Source organism: Sciurus carolinensis, chromosome 7, assembly GCF_902686445.1.
Source record: "Sciurus carolinensis chromosome 7, mSciCar1.2, whole genome shotgun sequence".
NCBI lineage: Eukaryota > Metazoa > Chordata > Mammalia > Rodentia > Sciuridae > Sciurus > Sciurus carolinensis.
Genome location: NC_062219.1, coordinates 54,222,033 through 54,237,001, shown reverse-complemented (window position 1 = coordinate 54,237,001; position 14,969 = coordinate 54,222,033). Strand labels below are relative to the sequence as shown.

Here is a 14,969-nt window from a genome sequence, read left to right as displayed (position 1 = left end):
TCCTTCTTTTAAACCCACTGGGACTTTTAGTGAAGTTTTCAATAAAGCAAATATTTTTATGTAAATAATCTCAGTGGATTATAAGAATATGGGTAGTGAAATTTTCTTTGGTTCTTTGTCACAAAAATAAAATGTGAAGAACACTTTATCTTGAGGCATAATTGGTTTGAAGTCTTTATAATTTGTAATTTAGGCCTTTCTAGTAATGTATATGCTTTCAGTGAGAAGGGATGATGATTCCTCTGATGCTCATTATCCAGTCATAGGAACAAGCTCACTTTGCTAAACACAAAACAAACTGGCTGACCCAATCATGGCCCTTAAAAGTATATGCCACTCGTGGGTGGGTGACAGCCATTGGGCAAGGAGTGCTGAGTGCAGTAAGTTACGAGGGGGAGTTTAAAGCAGTGAAATAGCAAGGTACTCAACCACTAACCATATCATTAATGGCTCCTATCTCAATAATAAATGGAACACTGCAAATGTCCTTAGCTTGAATTAATAGTCCTTTTGATAATCACCAATTGTTAGGAGTTTATCCATCAAACATTAAGTGTTTACTCTGCCAGATACTATTCCAGGCATTAGGGACATATAACCATGGGGCTCCCAGTGGAGGGAGAGATTTGTGTTATGTGGGGGCTGTTGGAATGGAGGAAATGCTAGGAAGTCTTCCCAGAAGAATAGATATTTAATCTTGTCATTAAACTATGAGTAAGATGTCCAGCAGAGAAAAAAGATTCCAAAGCAGATGAAACAGCACTTACAATGCCAGAGAGTTGTAACATGGGATTGTCTCATTAGAACCCAAAGTAGAGTGCTTTGACAAGGGTGTAAAGGCATGATGGGAAACCTTCTAAACGTGTTTTGCGTGCAGACTGTGAAGGGCCTGAGACTCGTGCTATTTTAAAGCTTAAGGCAGGCATGGAGGCCCACCCCTGTAATCTCAGTGACTCAGGAGGCTGAAGCAGGAAGATTGCAAGGTGAGGACAGCCTCAGCAACTTAGCAAGACCCTATCTCAAAATAAAATTAAAAAGGGTTGGGGATGTAGCTCAGTGGTAAAGTGCCTCTAGGTTCAATCTCCAGTACAGAAAATAAAATAAAAGTTTATCTTATAATCTAAGATGAGCCATCGATGAACTTCCAAAGCTGACAGTGGGATTGTAGCTTTGTTCATGTCAAGAATAGAAAGTCCCTGGAAAAAAGAAGTTACTACAATGGTGACCTAAAGAATTAGGAGGAGGACTTCTACTGAGGATGCAGCAGTGAGAACAGGAAAGAGGAGCAGACATGAGAAAACTTTGAAGTGGAAATGGCAGGATTTGAAGACTAGGTCTGAATATTGTAGTGAGGAGTAAGGGTGGGTTTTAGGACTTCCTTGGGGTCAGGGAGCAGGCTCTTTTTTTTTTTTTTTTTTTCTTAACTTGTATTTATTTAGGTTTTTCATTATCTTTTTTTTGACACTGATAAATATTATAAAAAAAATTTTTTTATACCACATATATAGGGTAATAATGTCTGTCTCAATCTTCTGTCCTTCCCATCCCCACCCGCCCCTTCCCTCCCCTCCCCTCACTCCCCTCTGTACAATCCGAAGTTCCTTTATTCTAGGGAGCAGGCTCTTAACTGAAGCAGGACACAGGAGAAAGGAGGGTGGCTTTAAAGGAGAAGAGAATATTGACTAGGACACAAGGCATTTGAGGGGGTTTGCTAAAACATAGGTGTGAGTGTTTTGTGGGGAGTTATAGGCTAGACTGATTTTTTTATTTCTTTGTGGTACTGGGGATCTAACCCAGGGCCTCTCATGTGCTAGGCAAGTGCTCTACCAGAATTACAACCCCAGCCCTGTAGGGAGCTGTAGGTTTGAAGCTCAGTAGCAGTTGTGATTTGAGGTATGAATGTGGAAGTTGAACCACAGTAATGAATCCATACACGTGGGGAAAGCTTGAGTGGTCTGCGTGGGTCCCCAGGGTAACACCTACACTCAAGATTCAAGGGGCAAGTCATGGAACAAGGAGTAGCCAAATAGGTTGGATAAAAGCAGGGAAGAAATGATATTATGAGAACCAACAGGAAAAAGAGTTTTACTTAGAAAAGGATGGTTTCTGGAGGATGGTTGCTGGTATGGAGCTCAGTGCCCATTGAGAAAGATGGCGCCTCAAAACCAAACTGTGGGTCAGCACTCAGGGGGTCAGTGGCAGCTGTGTGGGACTCTTTCAGAAGAGCTATGGGGTTGGAAGACAGACTGCAGTACACTGTGATGTGGTCTGAAGATAGGGAAGTGGCAATGTATTCTTTGAATTGTTTTTCTATTAGACTAGATAGTTTACCATTTCATCTACTCTCTGGTCTATGACTTATGGAGATGTAGGTCACCCGATATTTTATTTTTATTTTCTAAACAACTGGCTGGGCTTAAAAGGTGCAAGTCTTGAGCCTTGGGGAAAAAATGATGCAGTCTGTAAGAAAAAAATAAAATAAAAACAAACAAAAAATGTTCTTTTCAAAGATGATAACTGACCTATATGAGTTAGTCTGCAACCATTAACTGCCAATTAGAACCTTATTTTGATCAATTAAGTAAATGAGAAATTTAGACTCATAGCGCAGTAATTAGAAAGACAGTATTAAATGTAAACAAGACAGAACTCCTAAACTCGGCAAATCTATTGGTCTAGGCCTGAGTTTTAAATGCCCCCACTCTCTTCCTTTGCTCTTCTCTCCCACCTTCCCTTACCACTCCTCTTAGTCTCCTGTGAACTCAAGGGCAACAGAAGAATAGAAGCACAGAGAAGAGAGAAAAACTAACCATCTTCCACTTTTACATACAGTTTATTCTGTGCTAAGCTCTCGGGACTATTCACTAGTTCTTTCTAGGGTAAATGAAACTATTTTAATTGAAAACAATCATTAAAAATATCTCCCTCCTTTCTATCCTGAGAATTAGTTCCCCATAGAAACCGAATTGTCTGTGCCAGCACTATAAAATATGGCCTCCACACCAGAGGTTCTGTCCAAAGGGTCTATTTTCAATGACTAAGCCAGATTTCTATCTCAAATACAATTGGTTCCCCCAGTACCGATTCCATTGCCAAGTTTCCTCAGCTGTTTTTGATTGTTAAGTATATTGGTATCACTACTTAAGAATTGCTTGAACATGGAGGCAAGAATGGAGGAAGGAGGGACTGTATAGAGAGAAAAGAGGGGTGGGTGGGGTGGGGAGAAGGAAAAAAATAACAGAATGAATCAAACAGCATTACCCTATGTAAATGTATGATTACACAAACGGTATGCTTCTACTTCATGTACAACCAGAGAAACAAGTTGTACCCCATTTGTTTACAATAAAAAAAAAAAAAAGAATTGCTTGAACATATTGGGTTATTTTAAATGCTTAAAATGACCGTTTTATATATGAAGACTTGTAATATTAGAACTAGTGTCAATTTTAGTGGATTAAAGGACACTAGAAACCAGGTATCTGCTATAGCAGCTCCTAAGTAATGTTATATTCTGCTAATTCTCTCTACAGCCACCAAAGGATACACTTAGAGGATAATTTGAATTAGCATATGCAGCTCTTGAAAGATCTTCATGCATTACGCCTTTGAAAAGAAAAAAAAGAATTCTGTGACAAGTTGTACCTACCATTGGTATCCTGTTTTGCACTTTCAGTTAACCTAAAACACTATTTAAAAAAATTTTTTTTTAAAATCCAGAAAGAAAAGAAGTGTGAAGTAAAAATAATATAAACCCAGTAAGGGATGAGATTATTCATTTTGTCCATTTCCTTATTTTTCTCCAATATTTGATGCCTACTATCAGTGTGTACAGTATATTATTTTGCCGGCGAGTTGGCCCTTGACACACACAGGTGACATTTGACAGGCTGGGAAGACTTCTTAGACAAATACCAGCCCAGATTTAAATGGAAATGGGCCAGTTAGCAAACAGATAATAAATAGAACCTACGAGGCAAAAAGATCATGTCCCACCCCTGTTGGGAAAGAATTCATACTAAAATTATACAAGGGTCCATCTGAGAACTTCTCAGGGCTGAACTCAAAGTTTGAAGAAGACTTATCAATTTAAACAACTAGAGCCACCAGATGAGATACTGCAATATTTGAGACATACTTACACTTTTAGAAAGTGTTTATTATTTATCTGAAACTCAAATTTGACTGCATATCCTATATTTTTATTTACCAAACCTGACAACCTTGTCAACAGTAATGCGCATGCAAGCTGGCTTCACCAGATTAAAATCACCAGCAAGCGCTTTCCCTGCAATTCCCCATGGACATCCCCTGCCAAGTCACCAAACAACTGGGCTCTTTGTCTAAAAACAGGTCAAGGAAGTATCAGTACTATTTAAACCAGCTCCTGGGATTGACCTGACCCAGCCAGAAGGGTTCAGGTTAGTCCAGAATGAATTAGACAAGTAATTGTTTCTTTCCTAATCCCCTCCCGGGGCTACTGGGTGACACCCTTCTTACCCATCTGGTCATTCTCCCTTCATTTCTGTTTTTCCTTCTTCTATTTAATAATTGCATATTATTCTACAGTTGATCTGAGGTGGGTGGAACAAGGTCATTTAGATCATTACCCTATTTGATTTGTTATTCCCCGGGCTCACCTAAAGTCAAGGGGATCATTTTCCTTCATTTCTTTCTGTACACTTGTGATATGGAGGTTTCTAGCCCATGGAGTGCCTTCCATGGCCTGGGCTTTTAGTCTCCTTTGGGGCTTTCTTTTTCATATGAAGGCTGATCCAAAGTTCCTTAGATCAATATTTCCCAAAAAGTATCCCCTAAAGTCAGGCGTTAAATAAAGTGCCTCAGGCTGTCCCTTCTCAGGTCTTGGCATCAGGTCCTCAGATACTGGGCATCTCTTAATAGAGCACTCTTGGATTCCTAGTGTGCTGTTCTTTCCAGCGTGTTGAACTCTCCTCTGTGGAGGAGGAAAGACCTTCTCCTCTACCCTCTTACAGTCAGTGCCTGGGCCCTGAAAAGCACACTGACAAAAGACAAATGTGTTCACTATGTACGCATATGAAGGCCTTCAGAGAAAGGAGCGAAGACCCAAAGAAACAACCGGAGGGCTTATGCACCATTTAAACAAGAGCAATGAATTACGGAGAAGTAACTAGACAGAGGCCAGGAGCAATGGGGCACCCCTGTAATCCAGCAACTAGGAAGGCTGAAGCAGGAGGGTCACAAGTTTAAGGTCAACCTGGGCAATTTAGCACGACCCTGTCTCAAAATAAAAAAAACATAAAAAGGACTGGGGATGCTGCTGAGTGGCAAAGTGTCCTGGATTCCAACACCAGTATCAGAAAGGAAGGAAGAATAGAAAGACAGTCAAACAGGTGGGCTTCTAGGAGTGGTAAACATTCAGTGAAGTACCTTTGAATACATTGTCTCATTTGAGCTTATAATTATTGCAGAATTAGTTTATTAATTATATAACCTGCCCCCTTTTACTTGTGGAGAGCAGGGGAAGAGGGGCCAGAAGCAAAGCAAAAGGTCAAAGTCAAGTCTAGTTATTCTGGCTCAAAGCATGTGTACTGCAGGGCGTCGTGGTGCACACCTGTAATCCCAGCAACCGGAGGTGGAGGCAGGAGAATCAAATTCAATCCAAAGCCAGCCTCAGCAACTTAATGAGGCCCTAAGCAACTTAGCAAAACCCTGTTTCAAAATAAAAAGTAAAAGGAATGGGGCTGTGACTCAGTGGGTAAGCTCCCCTGGGTTCAATCTCTGGTACCAAAGTTGGGGTGGGGTGGGGGTAGGGAGCATGCGTGAGCGTTCTTTCCCTTGTCCTCCCTGACTTTTTTGCAGATTTACTCACTACACCAGCTTGTATTGGTGCTGCATCTGCCCACACCAGGGCCACAGGCTAATCAGAGGTTCAAAGCTGTGTCTCTCCTCCTGAGGCCCTGAAGCTTGCCAAAGCCCAGGAAGGGGCTTCCCCTCTTGCTGGCCCATAGGGCTGTTTCTGCTGTTTCCTGACTATCAACCTTATTTTCAGCTTCTTGATAGTTACTTTGAAGCCTACCAGCACACGTTGGACCCTGAGGAGAGGTTTGCCTTAGGACAAGTGATAACTGACATTATGCACCGGCGCCCCAAGTTTGATCTCAGCCACCCTTATTTCATTAAGGCCTACCAAGACGAATGTGTCTGCCTGAGGCTTCACCTGCAGCTAGTGAAGGGCATCCTCAACCATCAGGTGAGTAGGGTTTTAAATATTGCATATGAAAAGAAGATGGAAAACACAATCCAGAAAATAATGTTTTCCTTTCAGCGGGTCCAGAATCTGGGTTTTCTAGCATGTTTGTTCGAAATCTTATTTGCATTGCTGAATTCCCAGCATAACTCGGGTCTCTTTTTTCCTTCTTCTTTGCAGTACCAGGGATTGAACCCAGCGGCACTCTATCACTGAGTCTCACCCCCAGCCCTTTTTGTTTTTAATTTTGATACAGGGTCTTGCTAAGTTGCTTAGGGCCCAGGCTGGCCTCAAACTTCTGATCATCCTGCCTCAGCCTCCTGAGTCATTGGGAGTACAGGTGTACCCAATTCCTGGCATAACTGTGGTCTTACAGGGAGGTCTCTGATTCTATTTACAGTTAATTGATTACCTCAGTTTTTATTAGATCATAGAGCTTATCAGTAGAGAAAGAATTAATGATACACCTTTTTAAGACATTAATATATAAAATTATGTCTAAAATTTTTGTGACTATTTTTAGGACAGCGAAAGAAATGATCCCATTGTATATTCTCTAGGAAAAAGCAGGAGATTAAAGGATAGAATTTTTTCCAAATACTGACGTATTTGACATAAAGAAATTTTCATTTGCCTCTTAACCTTGGTGGCCTGTGCTTTCTTTGACTTGGAAGGAGAGATCAGTATGTCTCTTTGCAAATGAGTCTTCACAACAATGTCTGTGTGAAAATTAGTCAAATGATAAAGACACACAAAGGGATGATGTCCTTCTCATGTCAAGGCTCATCACTCACATCCATGGCAAAGTTGAACTCTTCTCGCTTTAGATGGAGCACCAGCGGGAGTACGTCCAGAGGCTCTGGCGAGATGATGGTCCAGATGATGGAAATAAATTTGGACTCCCCCTTAACATAATTTGTAAGCAACTTATTTCCATCAATAACAGCTGGTAAGTTGGTGTTGTCTTTACATTTTACATTTAATGTAGATTAATTAAGGGCATAGTGTTAAATCTATTACTCTAGGAAGTACCTCTCAGGTATTTGGGGAGATGAAAGATATATATATAAAAGCCACGGAAGAGGTATTGCCTTGAATATTGAATGTCCCTTTGCTTTGTAAATAATAAAGAATAGGTGACTGGGATTTAACATGTCACTGGGTGCAGAATCACCTTTCCCTTGTAAGGTCCCTGAGGAAAAGGCAATTGCTCTTGAAATGCACATAAACCTACATAATCTGATTTAGATGTGCTTAAAAACTTTTCAAAAGGAATTTTTCTCTTCTAACAAGTGTCACTACAGAAACCTCTGAACTCACCCCTTTTTTTTAATAAAAAATTTATTTGTTCTTTTTAGATATACTTGACAGTAGGGTGCATTTTGCCATATCATACATACATGGAGTGTAACTTCCCATTCTTGTGGTTGTACATGATGTGGAGTTTCACTGGTTCTGTATTCATATATGAACATAGGAAAGTTATGTTTGATTCATTCTACTGTCTTTCCTATTCCCATCCCCATCCCCATCCCTTTCCTTAATTCCCCTTTGTCTAATCCACTGAATTTCTATTCTTCCCTCCTTCCCTTACTATGTGTTAGCATCCACATATCAGAGAACATTTGGTCTTTGGCAAATGCCATAATTTCATTCTTCTTTATGGCTGAGTAATATTCCATTGTGTATATGTCCCATATTTTCTTAATCCATTCATCTGCTGAAGGGCACCTTGGTTGGTTCCATAGCATGGCTATTATGAACTGAGCTGCTAAAACATTGAAGTGGCTGCATCACTGTAGTATGCTGATTTTAATTCCTTTGGTATATATACACCAAGGATTGGGATAACTGAGTCAAATGATGGTTCCATTTCAAGTTTTCTGAGGAATCTCCATACTGCTTCACAGAGTAGTTGCACCAATTTGCAGTACCACCTGCATTGTATGAGTGAATCTTTTCCACCACATCCTCACCAACATTTATTGTGAACTCACCCCTTTAAGAAGCAGAGTTCAGTTTCTTGAGACCACTCAGAGAGAGTGCACGTTTTGTCACCTCCTCCAAATGATCCCCTCCCTCTCTCCTCCCCACAAGTCTTCGAGGGTAGAGGAAACTGGGAAGTGGGTGGCAAGTCACAAGTTGATCTGTGTATCCATAGATCAAAGTCTCTTCACTACCTTCAAATGGGTGGAGAAATCGTCTAGCTTCTCTCAACATCCAACAAATACTTGTTGAGCAGCTACATGCACCAGGTAGTGGACCAGGAGCTGGGGACCAGCTGTGAGCACAGACCTAGCCCTAGGCTCCTGCAGGGTGTCTGTAAGAAAGGGTTAGGGTTATATAAGAAATTACCCTTATGAGGTATGGTATCATCTTGGGGACAGGAAGGGTACAGTGGCAGTTAAGAGCTGAGAGTCTCAACTAATTTCTTCAGAAACAGCCCTGGGAGGTTCAGATGCAAAACTCTGCCTTTTCTCCATAGTACTTTCTCAGGACTGATATCTTCCCTGTAATGAACTTGAGACTCCAGCTGTGTATATAGCGTGTCTACCATTCAGGAAATGATTTTTGGCTGAACAGGCTAAGGTTATATGGATACTAAAACCTGTCAGAATTGTTTCAGATGCAAATGGTACTTGTCTGATGAAAGTCCTTTCCAGATTTGGGGCTGTCTTTTTTAAGGTCTAGGACTAGAAGAATTCCATTTGCATGGGTTTCAAGGGAAACATTTATGTCCTTCAGTTCTATGTAAATGGCTTGTACTACAGTCTTTATTTCCAAAGTAATAATAACTCACAGATAAGCATTTTATTATTTCTGGCCTCTGTTTCTGAAATATAACATTCTTGCCACAAGTCTGAATGAGTCCATCAGTTGTAGACAGAATTTTTAAAAATTGTCTTTGTCCAGTAACATTTTTTTGCAGGGGAGGATTAAAATTCAGTTGAAAACGAGAAAATAACCATGAAATTTATTTTAAAATTTTATGTTGTTTTCAGATCTCTGACTAGATATCAATTACTGGAAGGTTGACAGTCTTGACTTTTTTTTCCTTTTCTTTCTTGGGATGGCTTTCACTCTGCCACCCAGGCTGGTTTAACACTCCTGGATTCAAGTGATCCTCCTTCCTCACCCTCCCAAGCGCTGGGACTGTAGGCTCACAACACCACCAGGATCATCTATAATCTTATTCTTTTAGGACTTTCAGAATAATACCTATTTCTTTCTTTCTAAAGCATTCATGTTAAAGCAAAGAGCATGTATGTAATCTAGTAGGTTCCCTGGATGTCCTCTGAGGTCCCTCTGAATTCCTAGTTCTTTATAATGCTCTGGACCTATAGAAGCTGCATCATTAGTCTTTTTTTTTTTTTTTAATTTTTATTGTGAACAAATGGGATACATCTTGTTTCTCTGTACATGAAGTAGAGGCATATCAATTTTGTAATCATACATTTACATAGGGTAATGGTGTTTGATTCATTGTTATTTTTTCCTCCCCCACCCCCGCATCATTAGTCTTTAAAAATCTAAAATTCAAATGTCTTTGTTGCATAAGATCACCATTCATTTTTCCTCTTCTTCAAGCCCAGATTTGGAGAACATTCATTTGTTCGAGTTCCACCCTTCCCTCGGCCTGGCAGGCTCGATCCCCAAAGCACTGGAGCACCTGCTCAGAGAGGCCCGCCACACCTGCCGGCCCACATCACCCAGTGGCCTCGCCTTGCTGGAGCGACGTGTCCTGCAACTGGCCCTGAACCTGTGGCTTGCACCAGCCAAGGCTGAGGCCTGGTACAGCTCACAGCTCCAGAGAGATGTGGGTTCCTTCTGCAGGGGGTAGTTGGGTTCTTGGCGAGAGAACACTTCCTTCCAGATGTTACTGTTTAGCTTTGTTTTTCTACTTGGCTCTGTACCCCTCTGTTTGGCCAGAGATAGAGCACAGTCTTAGGCCTTGCCAATTATTTTATGTGATTTTCTCTTTTTGGTCAAAGTTTCTAGTTTATAAGACTGCTGCTACAATTAAAATTAAAAAGGAGATTACATAGGTATGGGAAAATATTTTCTGGTTTATTATTTACAACAAATACATTTTTATTAAAAATTATAGATTTTCTTCTGAGATTCTTTCTAAAATTTGCTCTTTTTGTCTTGAGTCAAACTCTGCTGGAGAAAGAATACTGAGTTAGGGGTCGAGAATTTGGACTTTTGTTGAGTCCTACCATTAACTTGCTGACTCTGAGCAACTATCTTAGCCTTTCTGAGCCTTACTTTTCTGTAAAATTATGTTTGTGTATTTGGGGAGAAATCAATGGAGGTAAGTTTGATGACCTTGAAAGTCCCTTACTCTACTGCTCAGTGATTCTAACTGTGGCCTAATGGTTTATATGATGTCTTTGGTTGGATTTTAATTCTTTTTTTTTTTTTTTTTTTTTTTTTTTTTTTTTTTTCCCTATGAAGGCTAAGATTGAGCTTGGTTTTCTAATTGGACCTTACTCTGTGGGGCACTTGCTGTACCAAAGAACTTTCAAGGGGCCCAAGCTGCCAAAAATATGTGCTCCTGGGTTGGGGTTGTGGCTCAATGGTAGAGTGCTTGCCTAGCATGTGTGAGGCACTGAGTTTGATTCTCAGCACCACATATAAATAAATGAATAAAATAAAGGTCTATTGACATCTAAAAAAATATTTTTTAAAAAATGTGCTCCATGCTTTGTCTTGTCTTGTTATCCTCTCCTCCCAAACTAAGACTTGCTATGCTTTAAAATTGATCAAATAATATAAAGTTTCAAAGAATTTAGCAAAAGAGGAAAAAGCAAAATGTAATCTAAATATAATCACTCAAATACTGAATTCATATATTTTTCATTTGCATGATTGACATAGTTGCAATCATATCTTTCATACACTGTTATCTTCTATTTTTCTTAGTGAACATTACACTACATATTTTCCTATATTATTAACTAGTCTTTGCACTCGCCTTCATGACCATGTTGTTCCCTAACGTGATGAATTATAACCACCGTACCCATTTCCCTACCAACGGGCATTTGAGTAGTTTCCAGTTTTTCGTCACGATTAAAAACACTAAGAAGTACATCTTTATGCTTAGGGATTTTTCCATATTTTGAACTGATTCCTTTGATAGGTTCTTGGAAGTGAAATTGCTGAAGTGAATTATGAATTTTTGGATAAAAACTTGCAGATAACTTTCCAAAAGAGTTACGCCAACCGGTCAGGCATGGTGGCACACGTCTATAATCCCAGCAGTTTGGGAGGCTGAGGCAGGAGGATGAAGAATTCAAAGCCAGCCTCAACAACCACAAGGTGCTAAGCAACCCAGTGAGCCTCTATCTCTAAATAAAATACAAAAAAGGACTGAGGGTGTGGCTCAGTGGTCGAGCGCCCCTGAGTTCAATCCCTGATATCCAAGAAAAAAAAGAGTTGTGCCAACTTATGCTGCTGCCAATAGAGCACAGTTCTGCTACGGCTCGCAGCGCAGTATTTGGTGAGAGCATATAATATATGTGCTTATGTACAACTAAACATGAAGTGGCAATATGCTTTTAATTTACATTGCTATTTATTGAGGTTATTTTTACAAATGTTTGGTTATTAGCTATAATCTTTGTGAAGTTTCTGTTCTTTGCTCATTTATCTGTTGGAATCCTAATGCCATTCCTATCCACTTACATTGCTTTTCTATCGTGTCTATCATATTTTCTGCAAATATTTCCTCCATTTGTCTTTCTATACTTTTAACAGAAAAATTCATTTTCATTTAGTCAAATCTGCTGATCATTTCCTTTGTGATTTCCTCTCTCCTAGCTGTAGTGAGAAAATCTTTCTCCAGATGTTTCAGATTTGTCCTATTTTGTCCTAATTTTTAAGGGTTTGGTTTTATTTTAAAAATATTTAACTCCTTTACTATTTCACTCATGTGTGTGTGTGTGTGTGTGTGTGTGTGTGTGTGTGTGAAGTATGAATCAAAATTGAGTTTTCCTCCAAATTATCAGCCATTTATTCTACCATCATTTACTGAAGATTCTTTCTACATTTTCTTATGGTGCTATATTTTTAAAATATATTTGAAATTTTCTTATAAAGCATAATGAATATCTGGGATATTTGTCTAGTCTCCTATTGAAGCCACATTATTATTATTATTATTATCATATCATCTTTGGTACTGGGGATTGAACCCAGGGCCTTGCACATGCTAGGCAAGTGCTCTATCATCTCATCTACACCCCCAGCCCTTAATTATCATTTTCAAAATGTGTTCAAATTTGTACTTAGAAATGCTAAATATTCAGACCAAATTTTTTGTGTTGGGTTAGAAAATGGGTGTTACCCCCAGAAAGACATGCAAGAATTTAACACTCTCTTCGTTACCCTGTTAGAAGACTTCAAGGGTCTAGGAATGGCATCCTTGAATATACAAGTCCTTTGGTAGATAAATGGGTAGATAAGGAAGCGGTTGTTCCTTGGGGGATCAAACCAGGAAAGGCAGATAGAGAGTCCCCAAACTCAGTCCTTGCTGGGAGCGGTACGTTAGAGGACAACAAAGATGTCAGGTAGAGGTACCCATGTGGGAGGTACCACATGACATTAAAGGACATCTGGTTACTTCACAGATTACCCACGGCTGGCTCTAAGTTTGGGGAGGGAGTCCCATGAGGACAGCTGGGTGTCCTGTCAAGCTGCTGGACTTGACCTTAGGAAGCTCAGTTTACTCTGGATACCCCTGTGCCCGGTATGGAGGGTAGGAGAAGAAAGACATTACTGAATTATGTTTTAATTATAGGCACAAAATGATGGTAAGACATCAAGTGACACGCTCCATACGTGGGAACTAGAGAATTTGATGTCAACATGTATGAGGGCCACCATAGTCTGGACAGATTTAATGTTGCTTGATTCCATGTTGGTGAGGGTGGATAACAGCATCCATGATGCCTAATCTGGGGCCATCTACCAAAACTAAAAATGAGTTAATATATGTGTAAATACTTGAAATTTTGAAACTGCATTTAGAGGGATTTATAAAAAATTATTGGCCACCAAAATAATTTTTAAGATCAGGGACTTATTTTTCTATTTAGATTATTGTTGTCTTTGTTTAGGCTGAAAACATTTATAATAATGATAACATTATTATCCTGTCTATTCTTTATTTAAACTGAAAACATTTATAATAATGATAACGAATGCCTTTGTATATGTTAACTCAATCCTCTCAAATCCTATTAGGCAGTTATTACCTCATAGTATCTAGTAGATACGGTTATTATCTTTATCCCTACTTTATAGACGAGGAAACCAAGAAACTGCAAAATTGAAAAAAATTGGTCAGAAACTCAGAGATGGTGTCAGGGCCAGGACTTGAGCCCAGGAAATCTGGTCCCAGAGTCTATGCCACTGACAACTTTAAAAAATATATATATGTGAAGTATCTTTTTTGTGTGTTTTGAAAGGTACTTTGTTTTCCTCCAGCTGTTTTCAGCTAGAGTGATGGGAGATCCCTTTCTTGTGGAGGAGACAGGCCTACTAGCACTCAAGTCCGCAGCAGAGGAAGGACAGAAACAAGGCCAACATCCTCACATGCTGCTCCTGGAGACATTTTCCAAACTTCTGGAACTCCTGACCCTCCGCCACCGTCTGATTGCAATGAGTCTCGAGAGTGCACACCTCGCTCGGTCAGTAGGGGGATCAAGGGATGTGAGCTTTATAGCAAAACATGGGGATTAAATAGTAGGCTCCAGGCCTCCCCACCTACAAACCTTTCCCCAGAGTGAGTATTCTAATTGGCTAAAGTGAGCACCTAGCTCTTCTATTTCTTCTTCTAGACCTCACCCCCATGTGCCTCTCTGACCACTCTACCAAGTCCTCCCAGTGGCCCCCAGGTTTCCTTTCCATTCAGCACATGACTTTTTAGTTAGATGCTTAACACTGATTTATCAGTTTTCCTGCTGGCATCTGTTCCATGAATGCAAAAGCCCTGTTCACGTTGTTTACTGTGATATCCCAGTACCTGGCCTCTTGGTCAGTTTTGTGCTGCTGTAACAGAACATCTGACACTGGGTAATTTATAAAGAACAGAGTTTCTCCCAGTTCTGGAGGTTGGGAAGTCCAAGACTGAGGGACTGCATCGGATGAGGGCCTTCTTTTTAAAAAATTTATTTCTATTTTTATTTTTTAAGGATATACCTGACAGTAGAGTGTATGTTGACATAGTATACGTACATGGAGTACAACCCCCTCTACAAGGACCCAGTTAGGATCCCATTCTCGTGGTTGTACCTGATGTGGAGTTTCACTGGTCGTGTATTCATATATGAACATAGGAAAGTCATGTCCTATTCATTCTACTGTCTTTCCTATTCTCATCCCCCCTTCCCTTCATTCCCCTTTGTCTAATCCAATGAATTTCTATTCTCCAACTTCTTTATTTTGTGTTAGCATCTGCATATCAGAGAGAACATTCGGCCTTCGGTTTTGGGGGATTAGCTTTTTCACTAAGTATGATAATCCCTGGTTCCATTGGTTTACTGGCAAATGCCATAATTTCACTCTTCTTTATGACTAATATTTTATTGTGTATACATGCCACATTTTCTTTATCCATTCTGATGAGGGCCTTCTTGCTAAGTCATCCTACAGCAGAAAGCAGAAAGGCAAGAGAGCACACAATTACATGTGCATGACAGGATAGAAGAGAGGGAGAGAGAAAAGAAGGTCA

The 14,969-nt window shown here is 39.9% G+C and overlaps 1 protein-coding gene across 10 annotated transcripts in view; it reads left to right on the top strand.

The window, feature by feature from the left end:
* Window positions 1–14,969, top strand: part of LOC124988397 (uncharacterized) — a 169,944-nt gene that overhangs the window by 66,597 nt on the left and 88,378 nt on the right. For all 10 annotated transcript variants that reach the window (XR_007109424.1, XR_007109426.1, XR_007109425.1 and 7 more), the window contains 4 exons: window positions 6,032–6,232; window positions 7,057–7,178; window positions 9,818–10,046; window positions 13,724–13,926. Coding sequence is in view for 7 of the 10 variants with exons in the window: in XM_047557887.1 (XP_047413843.1) it covers window positions 6,032–6,232; window positions 7,057–7,178; window positions 9,818–10,046; window positions 13,724–13,926 (755 nt within the window). In the remaining 3 variants the exon portion in view is untranslated. The remainder of the gene's footprint in view (window positions 1–6,031; window positions 6,233–7,056; window positions 7,179–9,817; window positions 10,047–13,723; window positions 13,927–14,969) is intronic.